The sequence below is a fragment of the Pelecanus crispus genome, chromosome 2 (genome assembly GCF_030463565.1).
Source record: "Pelecanus crispus isolate bPelCri1 chromosome 2, bPelCri1.pri, whole genome shotgun sequence".
Taxonomy (NCBI): domain Eukaryota; kingdom Metazoa; phylum Chordata; class Aves; order Pelecaniformes; family Pelecanidae; genus Pelecanus; species Pelecanus crispus.
This window is the reverse complement of record NC_134644.1, coordinates 173,302,496-173,327,084: the sequence shown is the minus strand read 5'-3', so window position 1 is coordinate 173,327,084 and position 24,589 is coordinate 173,302,496. Positions and strand designations below refer to the sequence as shown.

Genomic DNA, 24,589 nt, shown 5'->3' with positions numbered 1-24,589 from the left:
AAGCGTATAATTGTGCTAGACGTCTTCTGACCCCCATCACAGGGAAGCAGGAAGATGCTTTGCACACTCACGCTACCAAAACAGGTGAGACACGTTTCTACGGGAGGGACTACTTTTCAATGGTGCAGTCATGCATAAAACTTGAGGTGGGGAGGAAGGATGCAGATACCTCACTCCCCCTTTCATGCCCTTCCCACTCTATGTCACTAGTCCACAACGATGGCATTTCCCAAGGAGGGGAGACAAAATACAATCACTGTAGGTTGCCAAAGGGAAGGGGAACAGTTGCAGCAGAGACTGGTTTGTCACGATGGCTGTCGGTACTTGGGTTACAGACACTTGGACTTCCACAGCACATGGAAGACACCAACACTAGGGACGTGTCACGGTTTCAAATGACTAAAACAGATGAGCCTAGAGCTGATGTGGAGACTGTTGTTTTGCTCTTGCTCCCTTAGTCTACAGCTGATGGTCCCTACAACACTACATCAATGAACATCAGAAGAACTGGTACCTGACCCAATTTTCCTGCAAACAGAAAATTTTCTGCTTTCTTGTGCGATCTCCCCAGCTGAATGCTTTGAAAAAAAATGCAGTTTTTTCTATATTTAGCAATTATTGTAAATAAGTTTATACTTGGGTGGACATTCTGGGTTAAAATAACTTGAGTCAAGCCAATTCTTAATTCGCAAGACAGAAAACGAGACAAAACAGTTTTCTGCAATGCAAGTACTGCCCCATGAACTTCCATTTTATTTATGAATGATGGCTTTAGAAATGGGAAAGCAGTTCTGTTCCCATAGACTATGTAGTCATTCAGCGCTCTGACCAAAAAGGGTCCTAAGCAATTTTAACACTTTACTAGGGAGATTTTCAGCTGTCAGTCATTCTATATATTTGGCAGCACTGGTGCACTAAGAGTACTGGGAGAATTTCTCTGAGGGCTTTTATCTAACAAGTAAGAGTAGACCTATGCATCGTCTGAATAACAAGTTGAGCTTCAAGGTTTTTCTGCGTAGAAAACCTCAGTCTATATACTAAAAAACAAACACAGGCAACACAATAAATTACAGGACAGATATCATGACACACGTTTTACAGTACTTACATGGGACTTGCTTACCATTTTCTGACATATGATCAAGTTTTTAATAATGTTTACTTGCTGGTTATCCAGGTAGCGCTCTCACAGACCGCGGTGAGAGTTTTACCTGAACAAAGCTGGAGCTTGGACACAGGTTTGGACATCAGGTTGTAACGCCCTGGCTTCAGTTAAGAGTTTTTCAAGGATTGTTACATCAGTTCTGCTGCAATGACCACATACTGAAGTGACAGGTTATTTTTATAGTCATAGTGACAGTCTGATTGCAAATATTTCTACAACCTGTCCAGATTCAGATGTGTTTCTTAGTGCTATTATTAAGCAATGTAATTTACCTAAGGGAACAGGTAGATGGAATATACTTTTCTTTTTTTTTTCAATTAAAACAAGCATTATGAGACTTCCATGTAAGGTAAGGGCCATGACATAATCTGATACCTTGTAATTTTATACAGGATGACAAACCAAATGTTCTTTAATGTCCAATATGAACTATAATTTCAAAGTATTATTAAAAAAAAAACAAAACCAACGCAGCAGCAGCCAGCCAGCCCTCAACCAAACAATTCCTAAACAGAAGGTGTTATTCCACTTCTCCCTCAGCTCTCTGAAATCTGCCTCATTATACTGAAATCTCTCTTTGCTATCATTTGCAGTGGTGCATTAATGAAACTGGCTAAGCAGAAAGTGCAGTGAAAAAATCAGAGAGGCAGAGAAGCCAAATGGAACGATAAAGCTTGCTCTACAACATGCCACTCTAGATGTGTCTTCCATGCAAGTATCAGCAAACACAACATGCCGGATGCATGGCTTGGTAGATGAAGTCATTCCGGTAGCAACTTGCAATTGTGATTGCTGGAAACCAGCAAAGTCAATGGAGGTTGCTAGAAAAGGTCTGTACCAGACAACTCTGCTTCCTGGAATTATCTGGTCTCCCAGCATACTCTTAATACACACTTACTACCACCAACATGCAAACAAGAAACCTGGCAACCACATCTAAGACTGGATCTGACCTGCAAGCACGGGTCTGACCCAGCCATCTAAATTTGGATGTGTTTTCCATTCTTGAAAAGAACTGCCACATCAGACTGACAATGATTTGGATCTGGATCCAAGATTTAGAATTGGATTTGGGGCTGTAAGGGATGCTGCTGAGGAGGTAAATTACGTTTCTCTTTAGCAAATGGTTAGACTTCAACCCACTGGCTTCAAAGCCTGCTTAAAAAAACGTATGCAGGCACCCTGCTTTAACAAGGCACTGCTTGAGTGCATTTGCTCTCCAGAGCACAGATGTAATGATCCGTAACTACAGCGGGCTCCCTTCAGAGCTCCTGCTGTCTTCATGCTGGACTCAGTGAGTCCTTCCCAGCCCCTTGCTCTGAGTGTCTCCATACAGGTAAACTATTTCACTTTCTTCTGAGTCAAGACATCCTGATGGACTTCACTATTGCTCCCAGGATAAGCAACCTTAAGTCACCACTTAAATCTCTGCCCTTCCAACCAGATGATAAAAGCATCGTCTGCCCTTCCAACTCAGATGATGAAAACAGCATTACGCCACATATTCAGCTGGAGTAAATCAGGCCTTTCCCAACTGAGTTGTGCTGTCTTACACCAGCTAAGAGTATGACCTTTCTGCTCTCTTTCTGATTCACCTTGCAGATGCCTTCTCAACAATACTCATCCCTTACAAATGTTATGGAAATGTTGCTTGACACTTAATGCATAATCTTTTTCTCAGGCAGCAGATGGCAACAGGTCATAGGAATGTAACTTACTCTAATTTCACTTTCAGACCTCTGCTTAGTTTTTGAAATATTAAATTAAATAAAAAGTTCCATTTAAAAAAAAATCATATCAAGACTGAAATTTCAGAAGAAAACTCAGGGGAAGATAAGTGGGTTTCCTGTGACATCACCCTTAATTCTACTTGCTGTGAGCTGAATTCATAGCACAACTCATACTTCTGCCACCTTTCCATCTGCCCCTTTTTCAGGAGGTACTGTGCATCCTTAAAAGATTGCAGAATAACTTATAGGACCTAAGAAACTTCATGTTATGGTGCCACGTGATGTGAAATGAAATGATGATTTGTTATATAATGACATTGCGATTACCTAATGACTCTTCATTATGGATTATCTGTGATCAATGATTCCAGGATTTTTATTGCGTGAGACACAGGAATTAGCTGGCAGATCCTCTTATTTCTCCCATACATGACAGCACTCATGATAAGTGACAGCAGTATCAAGGGAAGACCGTTACACTGCATTGTGGAGGCATGGTGCTGGTTTATTGTGTGATGACCATGACATGACAGTGTTACTCAGCAGTACAGTTGTAGTGTCACGTTGTTCCTCCCCACCACACCATGCTATTGCTGCATTGCAGAGGAAGGGCGTTACTTTGGGATAGGGCAATGCCACAGTACAGTGCAATCAAATATAATTACAATGAAGTGCGACAAAATGGCCACATGATAACATTGTGTACAGCTTTACCTAGCACAGCAAAGACTTAGCCTTATGAAAACACATAGCAGACCCAGCTCTAGCAACAAGCAGATGCTGGCCTTTGGTCAAAATGTCAAAAACTAGCTGTGGTTTTGTTCTTTAGCTAGCTGTCAGCCTTGAGAGTCTTCGTCTTTGCAAAAGAAGCAGGATAAACTGATGGCACTTAGAGGATAGCAATGGAAAGAGCAAAAAAGTGTTTTTGGAAACAAAGATCTACATGAAGAAAGATTAAGAGGCCTGCACCCTGACAAAAGGCAAGTGCAGGGGGGACACACAATACATGCCAACAAAGATGTAAAGGGCCATTAGAAGGAGGTAAGTGACCAATTCTTCGCATTACTCAGCAATGACAGGGCAGCCAGTACCACAAGCTAAAGAAGCAGCAGAAAGAAAAATAACTTTATAATTCAGAAAGCAGCTCCTGGAGAGGAGCTCTGAAAAGGGAGATGGTAGGTGGACTTAACACGTAAGACAATGGATGGCTCCTTACACGCTGCACGGAGTGGCCCATGCTGCTCCACTCTTTTGGTGAGCGTGCTATTCCTGCATCACAGAAGTTCTGCTATGGGAAAACCATAGTACAAGGATTTACTTTATTCATTCTGTCATGCTTTATCCCTCCTCTAACCTGTATTCCTCCTAAAAGCAAGAGTGTTGCCCCAATTTTAGGGACAGTTTCAGAGAAAACCCCTTTAACTCAATGCCCATATAACCAAGATAGGAAACCTGTAACTGGAAAAGAGGGGGCACTGTGCATTCTCTTCCTGTACACAGGAAACACAGAAATGCAAGATATTATTTCTATTTTCTCCAAAAGATGATTCTTCTCTCAGTTGCTGCAATATGAACCATACAACTAGGGGAACAGGAAATCAAATGCCTCTAAATGAGACAGGCAGGTAACAAAGTAGCTATGGGCAGACTGCTTGATTATTCACCCCTAATAAGAGAAGTTGTTCTTTAACAGCCCAAGCAATTACTTGCAGGGCCCAAGTGTTATCCCCAGTTAAGGATACATTTTCAAGTTCCTTGAACTATCAGAACACCACTCTCCTGAGGAACAGTCTCTTTCATAAAACCAGCCATGTGTGGAAATATTGATTCATGTTAGTCCTGGAACTACAATACGGGCAGAAAATTTGACATCTAAGACCTCCTGAAATGACTTTAAGCCAAGAAAAATAGCAGATCCCTTAGATGGAAGATTTGACACATGATGATGTAAAAGGGATGATGCATGAGAAGGGTCGTGAGGACTCCCTGACATTGACTCTTGGGTGGGTTGCCTGCAAGAAGAATACACTGTGCCAGGGCCTTAGTCTTAGGCCAGTCTCTTCCCTATGGTCAGAACTTGAGAGTCCATATTTGCAATGCACTGCCTGGCAGGAATTCCTTCTAACTATCCATCCATCCATCCATCCATCCATCCATCCATCCATCCATCCATCCAATAGCAGTCCCTGGTATCTGCAGTGGATGTCCTCGTTCACAGCAAGTACAAGAAATGGCATACACCTGAGATATTTTTTTCCTTGTCTCATATAGAAAGTTTTCACAGGAAGCAAAGACAAAGGCAGCATTTAGTATTTCACAGGCTGAGGCTACCCTACAGGCAGCAATAAAAGGAAGGAAATGTGGGAACAGAGGGCTTCCAATGGCAAAATATCCCCAGCATCTTCTCCAGAATAACCTAAGGAGAAGGGTTTTTTTAACCCACACCTGTCAAGTCTAGCTAACCCTTAACAGGTCATAGACATCCAAAGCTCTCCTTTTTATCATTTCCCAAGTCAAGAAATTGCACAATTTCCAGTGCATATTTTTTCACTTCTGTCATGATTACTACCTGCTCTCCCATCAGTGGGTTACCATGTTTTCCCTCAGTTACGCATCCCCTTCACTGATCCCCTCTCTCTTAGACACAGATATTACCACAAAGCGTTGCTCAAAACTTCTATGATTTCCAAAAGCCAAGAAAAATGGACAAAAAGGATCTATCCTTTCATGCCACGTTCTCCCAGAAAGAAGCCTCTGAAACCTATGGGAGGTAAGCTGGAGAGGGCATGAGCAACCCCAGCAGGAACAAGGCAGGAACATACTTGATGTGCACTCTACCAAACAACTGTGGCTAATTCCAGGTCAGAGAGGAGCCAGGAATCCTCATGGTATCTGATTTACATTACAAGACTTCAAATCTGAATGGCAAAGCTGGTCCAAGGTCTGGGATGAAGGCCAGCAGAATAGTGGCAGTGGCATGAAGCATGATCAGGGCTTTGCCTTATTGACAACCTCATTTACAATAGATTTGGAGGGAGAAAAATAGAAACAGTTCATCTGCAGAATGAAGTGGACGACAAGGGTAGATGAGGGCTGAATGAACTAATTTCTGTATTACTCAGTGGTCCCTTTGCAAGGACAAGAGCATAAGACATTTCAGGACAAACAACAAAACCAGTACTGGAATTTATCATCTGAACTATTCTATCTGCTGGGAAATGAAAGACATATCTTGTTACAAAAGCTCTCCAATTTCTATCAAACTACTTAACTTAGAAAAGTAAGATAAGTAGGAGATCTGGATTTCATACTCTTTTTTTTTTCTGATTCGAAGATGAATCAGAATATATGATTTATGACAGGCCAATGTCAGACAATATGGGAGAAGGATTTGAGATTGTTTTACTTTTTAAATTAATTTACTATGAACTGAAAGCCTCTCCTATTTAACCATCTAATTTATGAATAGTAAAGCTTCTGCTGGTTTAGCACTCCTCTGCAGTCACAGAAAACTGAAATGCAGTGACCTGCTAATTGCAGACTTGTGGCATGTGTGTCTGGACCAATGCCATTTCACCATCTCAGCTGGGCACTGTTGCAAAAAGTAAGCAAACAACTTCAGCAGTGAAAAATAAATGAAATTTTGTTTAGTTTTTGCATCTCATAGAAACTGCTAGCTCTTAATAGAGGTGATTATATGTTCTCTTTTTCTAACGAAATTTAGTTGTTTTTCAGAAATGTACATTTTTCCCTAAACTCCTTTTGGTTTTTACATAAATGGCTCAGTTTTCAGAAAAAAAGGAGAAAAACTTGTGTTTTGATTTTCTTTTATATTTCTACATGTTAAGATTTGGCACTCAACTGCCTATTTTTGTTTAGGTTGATTAAAGGTAGGAGTTTTCAAATTGCAAATGTCTAGATCTGAGACTGTTTCTTTCACACATTTTACATATATTACTTTAGACATCAAACCAAAATATAGTATCACTTGGAAATGATGTAGATAATGAAATTTCAAAAAGGGAAGGAAGAAAGACAAACCTTCCCTCATCTCTCTCCTTCCTACCTTAACCTTTGGGAAAAAAGCCAACTATATAAATAGCAACAATTTCTCCAGCAGAAGAAAGCTCTGGCATGTTCTTTTTTTTTTTTTATATTAACTCCAGCAGCATCTAAGAAGAGATTTAACAGCATTTGACTTTTGTAACTCAGAGCTATGAAACGCTTTAAGATTTTGCAAACCAATTCCAAGCGCTTTTAGGGGTCCAAAAGAGGCAGTCAACACTTATCAAATCAGAACTGCAGCCCTACGAGGTATTAAACTTAACTCTAGCCTTCTATATGAGAAAAAAACACTTAGAAGTGATTCACCAACTCACTTAAATCATACTTAATGCTTTGCAGCCTCTGGAGTAAAAAACTCAAGGACATGCTTAAGTGTTTGATAAAGCTGGAGTTTGAGGCCCCAATCTACCATCAGAATTAATGGGAACCACATCTTTAAGTCTGTAACTCCAAGAAATAAATTAAATAGGGCATTAAACATATACCCAGCTTCCAAAAAGCAGAGTCCCTTTGTCTTCCATGGGCTGCTCACATGCTTAAATCTAGGCATGTCAAAGTGTTTTTCAGGATCCAGCCCATCAGCTTTTGCTCCAGGGATGTTGCAGGTGCCCTACACTACTCATGGCCCACAGAATGAGGTCAGGGAGAGTTGGGGATGTGGGGAGGTGGGCAGGGACATGGGGAGAGAAAAACAAACAAGGGATGGAGAGTGCAGGGAAATGAAAGTGGGAAATAAAATAAATTTAAACAAAAGAAGGTGGAAAGAAAGAAAGAAAAGAAGTTGAAATTAGAGGAACTAACATGGCGTTACTGGTGGCTGTGGCCGAAACTTCAGCAGAAGAAACTACTCCACACTTGGAACATTTGAGCGTCATGCCGTAAAGGGGCACTGCCATCTGACTGCAATTAAAACCAAAAGACTGAAACAAAACAAAACACTTTGCTTATGAACACAAACGTAGAAAGGAAAGGGAAAGAGAAGCCAAAAGAAAAAAAGAACGAAAGAAAGGAAGAAAGAAGAAAGGGAACCAACCAACCATACCCAGTTTGAAAAAAGAAATGAAAGACAGGCAGGAATAAAACTCTCTCATCTGTACCACTCCAGATGCAGGAAATGGGAAAAATGTACAAATCAGAGACGTGTTGGTGCCGCTGGAGAGGGTGGAACTGTGTTGGTGAATGTTTTGCCAGATTCAGGGTGTCTTTCTCTGGCACCCACGGAAGAGAAACCAGTACTACTCTCCCAGTCTCCACCTCCTTCTTTTTGGTTTGTTTTTGAGAAATTGCTCTTTTTCCTCCTGGCCTTTTTGCTCCAAAACAAAAAAGGTGGCAGGGTTGTACAGTAGAAGGCAAGAAGTAGGGCTGTGGGGACTGTGTCTGCTTCTCTTCTTTCCTAAAGCAATGCAAGGGATAAGTCATATATTTTCTCCACTGGCCCTCGTGTGCTAATCCTCGCCTTGGTGGGGATACCCACATGGCAGCTGATAATACCAGGAGATCGGCCACTCTTTCGTTGCTTAATCTGTGATGAAGGACATGCAAATGGGACTGTTCATGTCCTGGAAGTTAAGCATGAGCTTGGGTGTTTTGTAAGACCATCAACCTGCCCTGAAGGGAGCTGGACTGGCTGAGTACTTTTGAGATGTTTCTTCTCTCAGATCTTGTTTTGGAGCTGAAAACATCTTTGGGATGAACCCTGAGACTTATTCACATCAGTTGCTCCCGCTTTTTCTGGATGGGATCAACAACAGGACCAGGCCTTTGTGGGCTGCTGGTATAAGGGGCTGCAGGGATCTGCTAAATGGCATGGCATGTCATGTCATGTCATGTCATGTCATGTCATGTCATGTCATGTCATGTCATGTCATGTCATGTCATGTCACGTTGTGTTCAAAAAATGGGTAGATGTGGCACTTTGGGACATGGTTTAGTCTAGTCTACCCTTGATTGGCTTAGAGTAGACTTGGTAGTGTAGGTTAATGGTTGGACTGGATGATCTTAAAGGTCTTTTCCAACCTAAACGATTCTACGATTCTATGATTCTATGTCCTCAGGATCTTTAGAAGTTGATGTGTGTGAACCCACCTAGCTGACAAGCCAGCTCTTACTCAGGAGCCCAGAAGCCACATTAGCTTGGCATTGGCCCTGTTTCTTCCCAGAATTTACTAGTTTGTGTGCACTCTCTGATTTGCACAGATAGACATCCACATCAGATCCGCCTTAGAAAATGGGCAGGGGTCTGCAAAACATCCTACAGACCTGCATGCAGTGCCTGGTATCAGACAAGGCATGAACATCGTTGCCCAAGGACAGTAGGTCTGTCATTCTTGGGTGATGGCAGTGCAGCTGGTGAGGGGTGACGTTTGCAGGTACCAAACGTTGGGAGTTTTACAGCCCTACCCTGCCTGGGAGAGAGATTAGGAAACTTGACAGATCGTTTCTTAACTTTTACCGCTTTGTGTTCAGTCTCATTGCAAAAAGGACATCCCCACGAACACCAACACAGCATTATCAGTGGTCCCAGTGGCCCACTTTCAAGGGGCTATTGATTGGTCTTTTAATTAGTTACAGTGACATAAGCCATTACTCCCTTCCAGAGCAATGGCTAAGGTATCCCACAGAAACTTTAAGCCTTCAGACACAGAGAAAATTAGCTCCTGTGTCAATAGATACGTATCTTCCACAAAGGATGGTGTAAATCCGGTAAGGACAATGGCTGAACCAAAGATAAAGTGGGTCTTGAGAGGCATTAAGTGCACGACCCTTAAAAAAAGACAGCTTATCCCCAGATCTATAAGCCACAAAGAACAGATAAGCAGAGAGACAGAGAGAGGCAGAGATAGGCAGCAAAAGAAAGTAGATTGATTTGAGGAATTTGATGGAAAACTATACCAGAAAAAACATGAATGACACTGAATCACAAAGAACTGGCCAAAAGACCACTATAACACACAACTGTAACTGCTGTTGGGTGTATTTATGCAGAAAGTTGTAAGCAGTAGGCACAGATGTGGATATGCATTTATATTCTAATTTTTTCTTGTTGGGGCATGAGGTTGTTAATATATTGAATTTCCATAGCAGGTTTAAACTGGTGCCTGTATGTGTGAAAGGGTAGCTAATGAAATAATCGCAGTGAATAATGCATTCATTTAATTTAGCTTTTTCTGCTTTGTAAATATCCACAAACAGCTCACAGACTCATCTGGTGTGTTCACTGGAGCCTGGACTTTGCTACCTTTTACTGAACAGTGCTTCACACCACACATGGCCCAAAGAGCAGGAGCACCATTTCCAACATGAAACATTCCCAGATGAAGGGCAATCCGAATCTGTTCCTATTTTAATGTGGTTATTATCTTTCCAATTACCTTCTTCTCTATGCACTGACAATCCAGCTCCGTTACAACCTGCCAGGGCAGTCGCGCAGAGAATATTTCACACAAGGTATTGGGGCAAACTTTCTCAAGTCCTCTCTATAATCAACGGAGAGATAAAAGAAGTAAAGGTCCTCTAAGGGGCAAGTTGGAACAACAAGGCTCCCATCTCTCTCCAGTAGTTACAGAGGAAGCCTAGGGAGATTTAACTCAGCAGGCTAAAATTAGCCTTTGTGAATGTACCCTATAGTCTCATTCTTCTTCCCTGGCTGCGTGAGCACACAAATGCTTCTGGAATAAAAGCTGGCTGAATAAATTTAAAATTCATTTTAAAGGCTTCTGCATCTGACATTAAAACATTCGTTTTTAGTAGCACTCCCATCAATAGAGCTCAAACACTGTCGGTGCAGCTGACCGCAAACGGAGACCATTCTGCTGGGAGACACTTGCATGGTTTTCTCCCATGCCTGGACAGGAGTTGGGGCAGTTCTGAGCATTTCTCCAGCTCTTCAGGTAATCACAGCCAACTCTCTACAGCCTGGTTTTGTGATATATCTAGAGAGTCATTGCCGTTAGAAAGTCAACGTTTTCTGACAGATGTGACAACAGTAATCATAGGAATTTCCTCTGCTAAGTATAGGGCAAAACCTATCGTGTCTCACGTATTATTTTGTAGGAACTGTTAGCACTGATTTATTTGTGCCAACTGATCTGCTGTATGTGTGCTGGGCTCCTCTTAGTGTTCAACAGGTCTTTCTTTTTTTCCCTCTTTTTGATTTTTCCCTTTGTTTTTGTTTTTCCAACACTGAACCATACTTCTTGCCTCTGCTAAAGGAAACACAATGTTTCTTTATACCATCTCCTCAGATCCAAACATCTCCAAGGCCATTACTCATTCTGATTATCTGCAGATCTACCTTCCAACACGGTTCCCAAGCCCAGGCCAGAAGCGGCTAGCTAAAGGGAAGGGGCACCAGAGCTCTCAAAAGTGCTTCCGCACTCTCAGTGGGTGCACGTCGAAAGGAGAACAAAATCTTTGAGCACAGAGAAGGCTTAAAAGTGCTGCACACACACACACGGACACGAAAGAGGGGGGAAAAAAAGAGAAAAGAAAGAAAAAACAAAGAACATCAGAAAAATGAGTTTGGTTTTTTTTGCTTTGCAGGTTTTGTTTTCAAAGTACAATTATGAATGTGATCAATAACCAGCTGCTATGTATTAAATAAGGTCATTCTGTATGCAGTTTAGATTAGAGAGAGACTGAGAGATAGTAACTTGCTGCTCTGCTAATCCAATAAACCATTTATTTCAGCACTGACTTTCAAGTGCAATTATCTTGCTACAGACTGTGCCTGCAGTTTGGGTATTTTCTTGAGTTCTCTCTTTGTAAAGAAGGCACCATCCAGAATAAAGCACTTGCTTGTTAGCAGCTGCTTTAAGCAGTGCACCAAGGTCACTTCTTCGTGTACCCGTTCAAGCCAGCAGCAACCGATACCTCTGATCATCCAAACGTACTTAAGTCTCCTCTTATTATCATGACCGTGGTACTGCTCAGGCATCAAGATTCCCCTCTTTGCTGCACCGAGGGACCACACCACTTGGCCATGTCAATACTGCTGATAAAACATGAACTGTAACAGGTTCGTGTGTTTCTCCCCTGGCTGGAAAAGAGCTTCTACCCTCAGTTTTGCTGCCATCACTCAATTAAAAACCACTTCCACCAGAACTACTCAATAGTGCAATGACAGGAGTATTGAACCTCGCCTGTACTTTCTGCCTCTACCCTCTGAGACTCAATTTGAGGGCCCAAGGCTTTTGCAGTGCCACAGTGGATTAAGCATCTTATCCTCTCTTGAAACGTAGGAGTGCAGCAAACAAAGCACAGGTACCCAAGCTCCCTCCACTTTCACAGATAGGGTATATCCTGTAACTTCTCCATCAGCCTCCGAAGGTTTTAGTCTGTGCCTGTAGCTGTGGTGCAGAGGCACCAGAACACCTCTTGCTCTCCTTGCCTCGCAAACAACTTTTTCCTTCAAGAATACAATCGTAATCTGCAACGATAAATCAAATGCCATCAATGGACAAGTGAGAGCACACAACCTTGTCTTTCCTAGCAGCAGGTAAGGAGATAGTTTCTCTGACTGCTCCAGCAAACCACGTAAGGCAGTGGAAAATAACATACCAACATCAGCAGCCAGGCTGACCTGTGCATTTGATTTGACTTAGAGTGTCAGCCTGCCATTTCTGTCTTTTGCTTGGAGCATGGCATAGCTCGGGGATAAAGTCTGAGCGGGCTACAGGCTCCTTCCTAGAACTGAAGATGAAGGGGGGTCTCATCCTGCTGGAGCCAATGACAAAACAGCCATTGTCAACAGAGTTTGGAAGTAACCCAGCAGAACCCTACACAGTAGCTGCTGCCCCAGACAACCCCTAGTGAGACCAGGGTGATAAGAACTGTGGAGTCATTTTATTTACATATATATATTTACACTACAAAGAAAACCAGGTAAGACAAACCCCAGGTTTCAGGGATGGAGATTAGTGTGGTGGCTGCGGAGAAGATAAAGAATCTCAGGTGACATCAGAAATTTTTCTGGCAGAAGAGGTATCTTTACTTACCAGTCCGCCTCCTTACACATCCATCCGTCTACTAATCTGTTCACTGCTAGACCTCCAAAGACCCTTTCCTTAAAAGTATCACACACCTATGCTGCCCCTCAGCCACCCACCAGCCATTAGATATGACTTCTCTGTTGCACAGCCCATGCCACGTGCCACACTCAGCAACGATGAGTCCCTCTCTGATCCAGCTGCTGTCTCTAAAAGTTAGCGAGAAGAGTCACTTTGCTCTCCCTAATCTTTGGGAGGATACATCAGCCTGGGCTGAAGCCATTTTAACAAAGAGATGAACTTCTAACCTTCCTCCATAGTAACACAGTGCTGCTTCTTGGATCTCTTGTCTCTGCTGCACTGAATGACAAGGCAGAGATTAAACCAACTGGTTTTTTTCTTTCATTTTGTTTAAATCTGCTTTTGCTTTTTGTTTGTGTCTCCAATCTCTCTTTGCATTCCTTGCCTGGTTATTGATCACAACCTTGGGTGCTTTGTTTTTTTTTTTTTCATTCTTTACTTAGATGTATTGATAAGGCATACCCTGCCCGTTCCTTCAGTTTCTTATCTGTTATTCCATCTTTGGATACAAGTTTGTTAAAAACCAGAATGCCAATAACCATGTTCACCTGTCAAAAGAGAAACAACACACAATTTTGTTCTCAAGTGGGTTAGGTTAAACTTGGTAGCACAGAAGGAAAAAACCCAACATTTGGCAAGCTAAGTCCTTCCCATTTCTCCCAAAGCCAGGTAGCATGGTCACACTTCTGCAGGCCACCACCCCTTCTTTCCCTTCTCCACCCTGTCCCACCTCCCCTGGCCATGCATCAGTGAGTTCAGGAGAGCAGAATGCAGCTGGCAGCAGACCAGAGGGAACTCCATGAACCAGGACAAGACTGTAAAGTGCTCAGATTGCTGCAGGGCTGTTTGAAGCCTGATGCATGCTTGAGGTCTAGCAAGGCAAACTCCAGGCACGAGAACAATTTTTCAGGGTAATACAAATAGAAAATGGCCAATACAGGGGAGAGCAGTGGGTTGACACTGGCTACTTTCAAAAGTGCCTTCTGGAGTTTGTGCTACCAAAGCAGCAGCATTAAGAGGATGGGCTGGGGCGGTATAGACAGCTTGTCAGTTCTTGCTCAGTGAACCAGCACCGCCGCTCTCAAAATAAGAGGTGGAAGGCCACTGGAGCAAATAGAAACATCAGCTACTATGGTTGGAATGTCTTGGGAGATACTGCAGATGGCACAGCACATAGATTAGCCATTTAGTCATTTTCAAAAAAATCAGTGGGCAGGACAACTGCATGCAGTCCCTCAGTCTGCTTTGTTAGGGTGAGAGCATAGATCAATCAGGTATAAATATTCACAGTGAAATACAGGCTATACAGAGCTGAGGTCTTGCAAAATGATCCTGAACTCTTCACGGTGCCTTTCTGACTGCATTCACTGCTGCCAGCTGCACCTGTTTTACAAACCTCATCCAAACCTCAGCAACCTCTGAATGTGAACACATTAGTGACACATGAGCACCACCCTCTTCATGGAGGCACAGAACTGATGGTGGAAAAAAAGTGACAGTCTCCTGGTTTTGCTGTCAGTGAAACACCTGGTGCTGGTAGAATGATGTGCTAGATGCTCTTTTGCATATGGAGCTTGCAAGGAAATGTTTAAGGCCAAATTCAGAGATGTGCAATGTTAACATGTTAGCTGAGAGCCTTGGTGAGTTCAATAGACCCTTGAGAGGTGGTCCTAAGAGACACCTAGTACAACACCTAGCACAACACCTAGCCCAAAGGAAGGGAGATGTCGGCTCACACCAAGCCTCCATCTAATTGCCTAAATCATCCTCATGAATGAGCAGTATTTCTGAGTTTGGATTGCTGGTTTCAGCAGGACACGACCCAGATCACTGATGTGGAGTCCGCAGCTGGGAATAAATGGAAGACCTCACAAATAGCAGTTATTTTCTTTTGCATCAGCTGCTGGGTCAGTGGACTACTTTCCACAGCTGTGAGTCCATTTCTAGAGCTCACCATGGTATTGTTTTAGAGAAACAACACTGGCAAGTCAGATGCAGTAACTCAGCCAAGGATCAGCAGGAAATCAAACCCTAGTTATGTGCTTGGAGAGAGAGAGCACTTTCAATTCACTGATCCTTCTTCACTGTGCTGGAGGCTGGTGAGTGTAAGACAGACTTTTCGTTAAGGTGCAGCTCCTGAGGCTGGCCACAACACAGTGTGTATCCTCATTCATATATAGCAGGGGAGATGACAAAGTGCAGCTCTGCAATTGTTTTAATAAATAAAAGTTATTTTATCCAGTACATTGATCATCATGATCAACATCCTGCTCTGATCCTGGCTCCGTTTCTTTACAAAGTCGGGGTATAACATGGACATGCTTCTAACAGAGACACTCTTAATAACATGCAGTGTAGCTTTACTTCCTTATCTCTGGGATGCTATCCACAAGCAAACACACAAGTCTGAGATTCAGCCCTTGAGATAGCCAGTATCTGATGATTGATGACTCTCCGTCCTGACTTCACCATGCCATGAGCCTCTCCCTGCAGTAACCTGTTGCCTTCAACCTGCACACAATTATCATCAGGCTGCTTCACCTGAGCTCTGTGAGTAAAACTGCTTGCAACAGCTCTACATTTCAGTTTGCTAGGATTTTTAAGACTAAAGGTCAAATCTTTGCAGCCATTCAGTATTAGTGGACTGACTGCAAGTTTCAAATATTGCTGAAGCTGCAGGCCAACCATCTTAAGAATATTCTTTTGAGTAAAGATATTGTCCAAGCCAAAGGTCTTTTTCCAATGTGGAGAATAATAAGGGAGGGTGTGGAGGAAGATGGTTATTAAAGGTAATAGAAAAATCATGTTGATAGGAGAACTGCAGTACAGAGATGCTTGAATGGCTTGGGAGGAGTGAGCACAAGCCTAGCCTGGCCAGGGCTAAGGCAGAGGTAACAAGCCCAGCTGTGGCCAAGTCAGCTGTGTGCAAAGTCACTTGGGTGTCTATATACCATACACATCAGTTTTGGGTGAGAAAGAGCTCAGGCACAGAGACAAGTCCCACCTTGATCTGTGCACCCCTGCACAACAGCAGCTGTATTGTCTCAAGCAAACCTGTCCTGCACAGCTGCATATCCCCTGTACAGCCCTTGCAAGAGACTGGCTGTCCTTCTGTTGAGCCAGGTGGACTGTCCCTCCATCGCTGACATGGTCAACCTGAAATCAGGAAGAAGTACACAGAGAACAGACAGCTGTCCAGTCTTGTGGACAGTACACGCTTGAGAACTGTGTGTTCAGCTGCTGGCACTGCTAAAAGTCACAGAGTGAACTCGAGCAACTTATTGAGCTTATCTGTTTCCCACATTCGCATTTATAAAAAGGCTTTCAATGCTGCTTCTTCTCTTTCTTCTTCCCCAAGCTCCTTAGTATATATACCAACTTGGGCAGCATTCACTTCTCCCTTTAGCCAGCAATGAGTCAGGTAGTCTAAACTAGGTGTGTAGGCTCTCTCTCTAGGCACTGAATAGAGACAGACACCCCCAGAGATGATTCACCACTTCTTAAGATCAGCTGTATGAACCACCATTTGCAAGTGTTGACCTCTCTGTAAGGACATCTCCATTTCCAGCTTCGATGGTGAGTGGAAACTGAGATGCCAAATGGAAGCGGGCTCACGTGTTTTTCTCACACTTTAAAAATGCTAAGGAAAGCTGAAGGATTACTTTCCTTGTTGTTGGCACAACAAAAGCAAGATGGCTTGAGGCAGCAGATTGACTCCCCCTTCTCTGGACGCTACCAAAGCTCCCTCTCTCCTAATCACTGCTGTCTATTGAGCTTTCAAGCCACTGAGCCAGGCTATCGGCTGTTATGTTGTCGGGGCAAAGAGCTAGTTCATCTGAAAGCACTAAGCTACTTAACGCTCCTGTCAATTATCCTGGCTATAAAGAAGACCCTGACCCCCATCAGCTACATTACTGAGGGAAATCCAACTATCACATGCCTACAGAGATGTAATGACTGGCTGGCATGAATATCTGCTTATCCCCACTCTTTGCTGACTGCTATCTGAAGGTTCAACTGTGTGTTGCAGCCCTACGCTAAAGAAAGACCCTAACTGATACAAACTTTGCTTTATCCTAGAGGAGGGGCAACTGCTGGCTTGTCTTTTTGCCGTCGTGATGAAACGATGGCACCAAGGTGGTTTGATGTGGAATGATAGCAGTGAGAATAGAGGCAGCAAGAGCTTTTGTGTAGTTATTCTCCTGTAAGCCTGCTTCTGCTGTAGGGCAGTTAACCCCCCCAGGCACTGCACGAAACAAAAGCCTGATCTGAAAAAGGAATTGCGAGTGTCAACAACCCTATTCCTGTGGGACCCTCCAGGGCACTTGAGCCTTAGAGGACATACAGCTCCTCCACTGGATAAAGCACTGGGCTGGATAGAAACTACACAGTGTCACTTACATGTGAGGACTCAAATGTGGCATTAAACCCATGTGAAATTGCTGCAGGAGGGATTTCCTAGAGGACCAGCAGTTCTCAAATTCGTTGAACCCTGACAGTAAAGATTTCTCATGGCCAGTGAGGCTTCAACAGCAGGGAAGCTTGATGAAAGGTATGTCGTCTTTTGAGTGACAACTTCAACTCAAGTAATAACTGGCCAAGACTGGCTTTGGTGCTGTGTTGGAGTCAAGAGTGAGAGGACAGTAGAACAGACTCCCACCATGCATGGGCTGGTGGGACAGAGTTTAGGAATGTTCACTTTAACCATGCCACCTCTTTGAACACATGACATTTTTAGGGTCACCAAGAACCCCCTCAGCACTGATTTGAAGACCTCCACTTCACCTGCAAACAAAGAAGCTGCTCACATGCACTAGCTATCTGGGACAGACCAGGAATAAATGCGGGCTGTGGAGGCACAGCCTGGTCTGAAGGCAACCAGTAACAGCAGTTTGTGAAGGAGTTAATGTCAGAGTTTTCCACCATCATTCTGCTTTCCATCCAGATACAGCAAAACCAAGGTAAAGCATTAATCAGATGTCTAGGGGACTCCAGAGAGGACGGAGGTGGGAGGCTGAGAGCTGAGGCATATTATATTTCAGAATCACACCCATCCCAGACTGCTGGCTTCTAACACTTTGCTCTTTAGTCCTGAAGGAGAAAGCTATTCAAAACATGAGTGGAAATAAAGAGGGGCATTCCTGGGTTGAAAGAACAAGGAAAGAACTATAAGATAAAGAGGAAAAAAAAAGCTTTCAGCCAAGCTTAAATACCAAAACAACAGCAGCCGCTGGTCCCACGAAGGCATAGAGAAGACCTCCCTCTAATGACAGCCAGCAGCTGGAAAATGAAGAGAGAAAAGGAAGTTACTCAGTGGCTAGCATCACCGACAGATGCATGTTTGCATCTTCTCTTTGCCTGCAGAGTTCATCTTGGGAGGTGATACCCAGTGGCAAAAAAGTCTCAGACTTTACAGCAAGCAAGTTTTGCTTCCCTGAACTTGCATAAAGGCTCATTTGCCAGGGGGTCTGCCTGCAGAATGACATTTCATTGTCGATAGAGGAATGCATGCAAAATTAATGATAGGGCTCTGTTTCAGACTAGGTTCTGGAAGCAGATGCATCAGTTTGCTGGGAAGATGATGCTCTTGTCCTACTCACTCAGGCAAAAGAGTAGAAACAGTGGAAATTGTCCCTTGCTCATTTACTAACCACTGTGCCTGCCAGAGGCTCAGGTCCAGGAGTGTAGTACATTTCTTCTCCTGGATCCTCCCTTTGAGCTTGTTGTCATGGGGAAATTCTACAACACAGCAGCGAGGTAGGAATTCACAGCACTCCTTAAGTGAATGCTCTTAAGGAATGAGCTGAGCATGAGGTGTGTGGTGCCTCTTCTGGAAATCAGCTTTTTCCTTCTCCCTCACACCATGTAACCTGAGAAGGACTTCTCCTTTCTTCACTGACCACGTGTGGAATTTAAGCTCCTAAACTGCCTGGTGCCTGTAGAAACTGAGGCGGCTCTTCTGACTAAGTGCTGATGTCTGCCCTATTTGTGCTACCACAAAGCCAGTCACTCTTGATGATATTTCTAGTCAGTAGAGATTCAGACAAAAGAGTCCAGGATGAGGCATCTACATTCAGTCAGATGAATCACGTCCTGAACTCCATTGACTGCCTTGACCTGTTCTTCACCATCCAAGTAAACAGTGTACCTAACCCAGATGGAGACATCACTGGGAAGATGAATCCCGTCTCTCATGTAAACAGCATGAATATGGTCCAGGTGTCCCCACAGAGCTCCTACTGCACTGTACATTCACATTCAGATCTCACTGCACACTGACATCCCCATACTGACACACTTGGTGTAAAAAAACAAGCAGTGAGAGGCAGGGGAAATCTCACCCCACTCCCATCCTCAGAGCTGAGTATCACAGGGTGTCAGAATAGCCAACAGGGATTTTCAGATTGGACTGTAAAGTCAGGAAGGAAACACTTTTTCACTGTGAGAGTGACAGAGCACTGTCTTGTGGGGTCTCCATCCTTGGAGACATTCAAAAGCAGTCTGGGCACGATCTTGGGCAGCCAACTCTAGGTGACCCTGCTTGAGGAGGTGGGTGGTTGGACCAGGTGGCCTCCAGAGATCCCTTCCCACCTCAACCAGTCTGTGCCTCTGCAACATTCAGCAGCACTGGAGCTGAAATTTCTATTTTGTGGGGAATCCAGCAATTCAGAGCATGGACACATAAACTACGTACTTCAGGGCAAGTGAGCATGCAAATTTACACTGTGTCAGCAACCCCACGGAAAGTTTGAATGCTTTGACATCGCAGTACCCTGGAGAAAATGTGCAATGAAGTAATCCTGTTTCAGCAGTAAACTACCGTGCATTTACCACAGGAGAAGAGCAGGCAACCACAATGGAGCGAGGACTTTCTCAAAGCTCTTAACCCAGCTAACCCTGCAGTAATTCAGTTTCGTGCCTGTACTCTCAGCAATATGGTTTCATTCTGCATCAGAAGCAAACCGCTGCTGCCTTTCAGAGTCTCCCAGGCAACAAAGCCTTCCTGGAAACATTCCAATTTTGTTGATCAGCTTCATATGTTTTTGTATCAATTCTGACTTGCAAAAAATGTTATTTTTGCACCCCAAAACACAGAACATTTGGGAAAAGAAAAAAAAAGTATTTCAAATTGAAAATTGAAAGCAGGACATTCTGTTTCTCTCTGAGGCCTGCATCTTGTTTATTTCTAAATTAAACCTGTAATGTGTTAATTTAATCAATTCTGATTTCTTCCTGATAGCAAGTTGCTCTGTCACAAACTGTCTGAGCGGCTGTAATAATAAAATGAATAATCAGCTGGGGAGGGAGAGAATAAGAACGAAGCTTTGGAGGGCTGCAATAACTGCAGGTCTCCCTAAATGCAAAGAGAGGGCAGGGGGAACCAGGAGGGCTCCCAAATCCCAGTCCTTGCCCAGACCTTTTTCTCCAATGGTCCCTCCTAATTTTGAGGCCATTTTTCCCAAGGTTCCTTCCAACTGACAGCTCAGTGAAGAAAGGAGCTGACAGTCCTGCAGTCCATTTAGTGATGAGGACTTGGTGCAACGAGGGCTCTCATTCACGTCAGGTCCCTGGCAGCCCCTCTTCCCCTCTGAGCACCAGACCTTCTGAAGGCGAGTTCACACATCACCAAGCACTGGTCCTTATCCCTACTGACTGCCTGGCCTCCCTGCCACAGAGCTAAATCAAAGCACTTCCAAGGCTGTCAGAGGTGGTGGCTGACAGCAAGAGAAGAGAAGAGAAAGGGTGAAGTGATATCCAAGAAGGGGAACCAACAGAAAATTCCTGCAATGTATTAATCTAGTGGAGATGCTTTTAGCCTTGTGCCTACAAGGCACAGAAATACTTGCATTTCGCTAAGAGGTTCCCCAGTACTTGCCAAGGGATCTCTTCACAGATCTCTTAAATAAAATTACCACTGGAAGGGAGTGAGTGAATGGTTTAACAATGCTCAGCAGCTCCAGACTACTATTTCTAAGCAGTGCTTCCCTGATTGACAGCAGCTCTTGTGTTCAACGTGAAAGACCTCTTTGCAAAACATCTGATCCTTTTGTGAATCTGCCACAGCAAAGACACGAGATGGATGGCTTTTGTCTTCATCCTGCGAAGAGCTGACTTCCACCGAGACCTTCTTGACTACACTGTACAGCTCTGCCAGCAGCAGGTCTCACCTCGATCGTGTGTAAAATTAAGCAGCCCCAATGCAACATCCAACATATTTGTATAATTAAGACTACAGCTGGGAATCAGTGCTGTCCTGGCTGTCCCACCAGTGTTAATTTAGAGATTAATACAGAAGCTGCTGAGATACCTGTGGGTGACAGAAGCCCTGATGAAATGACACACAAGGACCCCTGGAAATTTGCTGTGTCCTGGCACTGCTCTCAGAAAACTTTTTGTGAGCTCTCTTATGGGGAAGGATACGAGTTCCCAGCTACCAGTGTGTACCAGCCCCTTGTGTCCCCCTCCCCTCATTGTAGATGGAGAGTTCATAGCACTCCAGAAGAAGTGTCCTGAGCAATAAAGGCGTCTGAGTGAATGGCTGCTGGGGAATCACCACTCAGAAAACAACAGAGACACAGTCCAAATCCTGCAGTATGTATTCAATTTTTAATTTGAACATCTCTCTCCCTTCTCATCTTACCACTTGGTGGCCCAGTCTGGCCAGCTAAAGGGTAAATATTATCTACAACCTTCCCACACTTAGCAATGTCTCTGATCTCTCTGCGTTACAGCTTGGAGACATGGTCAACCCTTCAACTGCTACCACGTCTTGATGGGACAGGCCTCCATACTGCTGCTCAGCTGTGTTTTTATCATTACAGAATAGCTTCATCCCACGTACAAAAAAAAGACAGGACAAAGCTGGGTGACATCTTGCTTCGGGCCCAGGTAGACCACCCTGTTGGAGGTTCCTCCCTTAACTTGCTCCACTGCAGCTGGCCACCTTGGCATACCCTGCAGATGAACAGTTTCAGTCATCGTGACACAGAGACACATTATGCATTTCACACACTGTCCCTTCCACCAGCTTTGCCCTGGGAGTCTGTAACACCAAGATTAGAGCTGCAGTGCCTTCAACAGTTGCAGCTGTCAACTCAAAATGCTCTCATGACCATGTCCCATAGATGGATGTCAGGGCTTTATTACCACTGTGAGTAGGATGAGGAAAAAAACTGACGTTGAGTGTCAAATCCTGTGCTTACCTAAATATCAGAGCCCTGCTTTGTCTTAACGCCCATCTCCATAAGAAAACCAATGGGTGTTAATGCACTGCTCTTAAGATCCAGAAATTGCAGGGTTGGAAGAAGTTTTGAAAGACACTGTGAAGTCCCTTGTGGCTTATCATGTCAGATTTTGTCCCCTGCTTCACAGGGAGGGATGCGTTCTGACTAATCTTTCCTTCCTTCTGCAAGACGGAAACATCATGCCTTGAAAGTCTGCCACTGCCCTGTGCATGCCCTATACTAACTAGAGACAAAGCTAAAATAGCTCCTGAGCTCTAGCTCCAAGCTTTGCAACTACCTCACACTTTTCTGCAATGGCCAGAAACCAACAAACATCCTGGGACAAGGTTCCATCCAAGTCTGTATTCTGTTTATATGCCTTTAACATTAGACAGTGTTAAATCTAGGTCTGAACAACCTCAAGTTTTGGAGTTCAGCTCTGAAATTACTGCTATGTAATGTTGAGTTTGCTCTAGAGGCAAGGTAAAACCAAGGACCTCCCCACACGCAAATGTAAGAGAGCTTTTACGCCTTCTGAGCAGGAAAACAGGGGTAAGTGTGAATGCACTGCAGTCTGTTGGGGCACCCTGCCTAGCTTGGTCCACATGAATAATTGTTTCATGTTTTAAAATCCACTAATGTGCAAATGTAACTCATTACAGCGATGCTCAGTACCATTTTATGCTCAGCATCACGGTTCATGAACCCACCACGTCATCCATCTGGTGCAGCAGCGTGCACCCACTTGCCCCTTGCTGCATGGAGGCAGGGCAGGGACTGCTTTGCCATGGGGACATCCACGCTGCTTGGGGCAGAGATGCTGGCTTGAGTGCATGACTGCAAGTTAGTTTTGTTTAGCTTTGGCTCTCAGTAAAGCCAACTGCAGGAATTACAACAAGATGGCAGCGTGAGGAATGTCTGATGGGGTCTCTGCGGTTGAGAGGAACTGCTGCTCTTCTCACAACTTTGCTGGGACTCACCAGCTTTACCACACACTGGGCTGCAGCATAGATGGGGATGAAAAGAGGGCCAAACTGGACTTGCTGGAGCGCAAAGGTCCCCTGCTATTTTGGTGACAAGCACCCTGACAGCAGAGCTAGGAAATGGTGTCGCTTGGGCTGTAGCTCCTGCTGGGAGCACAGGACCCCCTGCCATTCCGCAGGCAGCCAGCCAGCCTGCCAGGCAGAGAGGCAGGCAGCATCCAGCCCTTGGATGCAAGGAGCGACAGTCTGTAGGGCTGAAAGGAGTCAGAGGATTAGCAGCAAAAGGAGGAGAGCTGGTGTGGTTAAGCATCCCCTGGGAATGACGGAAAGTCAGCGCAGCCTGTTGGCCACCTCGCCGGTGTGCCAATCTGAGAGCAAAGCATGAGTCCAGCAGGTTTTGTCACGCGTTGACACCCTTTTGGCTGCAGTCTGGGAGGGCTTTGCTCTGGTGCGGGCAGTTGTTGGCACGCAGTGGTCCAGCGCAGCGAAACAGGGTGTGCTTTTCTGCACGTTCCTCCCTTCCCTGCCCAGGATCTTTTGTGCGGTCAATGTTGACCACAAAACTCTGCGGTGGCCCTTAAGCATTAATGGGGAAGTGGCTACTGAGCTTTTTGCACCAGTTCCCACCCATCTATAAACAGGAAAGGAAGCAGAAATATTTAGGATCTCCCTCCCATTCCCCTGATGCTTGTTCATTATGAATTGTTCTCATGGACTTCCATGGAGTAAAGCGCCAGAAACAGCAGACCCACAGAAAAGCTAAAGGGCATTTGGGATCTCAGCGGCACTTCTGAAAGCCGGGCTGCGTGTTGTCCTCTTCTGAGTCACACAACAAGCACTGGATCCCTCTCCTCCTGGACCCACTGAAGCCAGGTCACCTGAGCTGGGGCCGGCAAGTCAGGATGGGTACAGCCAATGCATCCTGATGCCAGCACAGGCTTCAGAAATTGTATCTATGGATTTGCATTTGAAAAACCCACCTTCCTGAGCCCTCTGTATTGTACAGTAATTTAGACCGCAGTAATTTAGACTGCAAAGCAAACGGAGAATGCTGCTGTGCTGTTTTAATACTCTCCTGCAATCAAAATGCAAACTCTGGACCATTTGGTCGTGGGTGTGCAGAATATGGTGGGAATTGAGAAAGAACAGGGATTCCACATGACATTTTCTCAGTGGACCTATCAAACCCTCATCTGGCCACATCTCTAGCTTTTGCCTTGAACATTATTCATGTGGGATTCAAACCAGTGGCCAGGAAGGGTCTGGATAATTATGGGTTTGCAGTAGGGAAGGGTCTGATTTATTGCTACATAAAATATTATCCTTTGGCTGCCACTATGCATAAAATTTCTAA

At 44.3% G+C, this 24,589-nt stretch overlaps 1 protein-coding gene across 1 annotated transcript in view; it reads right to left on the bottom strand.

Moving 5' to 3' along the window:
• Positions 1-24,589, bottom strand: part of ADGRB1 (adhesion G protein-coupled receptor B1) — a 65,525-nt gene that overhangs the window by 23,878 nt on the left and 17,058 nt on the right. Inside the window, exons 5-6 of the mRNA XM_075705091.1 lie at positions 18,242-18,308; positions 13,491-13,576 (exon numbers count right to left, since the gene is read on the bottom strand). Coding sequence (XP_075561206.1) covers positions 13,491-13,576; positions 18,242-18,308 — 153 coding nt within the window. The remainder of the gene's footprint in view (positions 1-13,490; positions 13,577-18,241; positions 18,309-24,589) is intronic.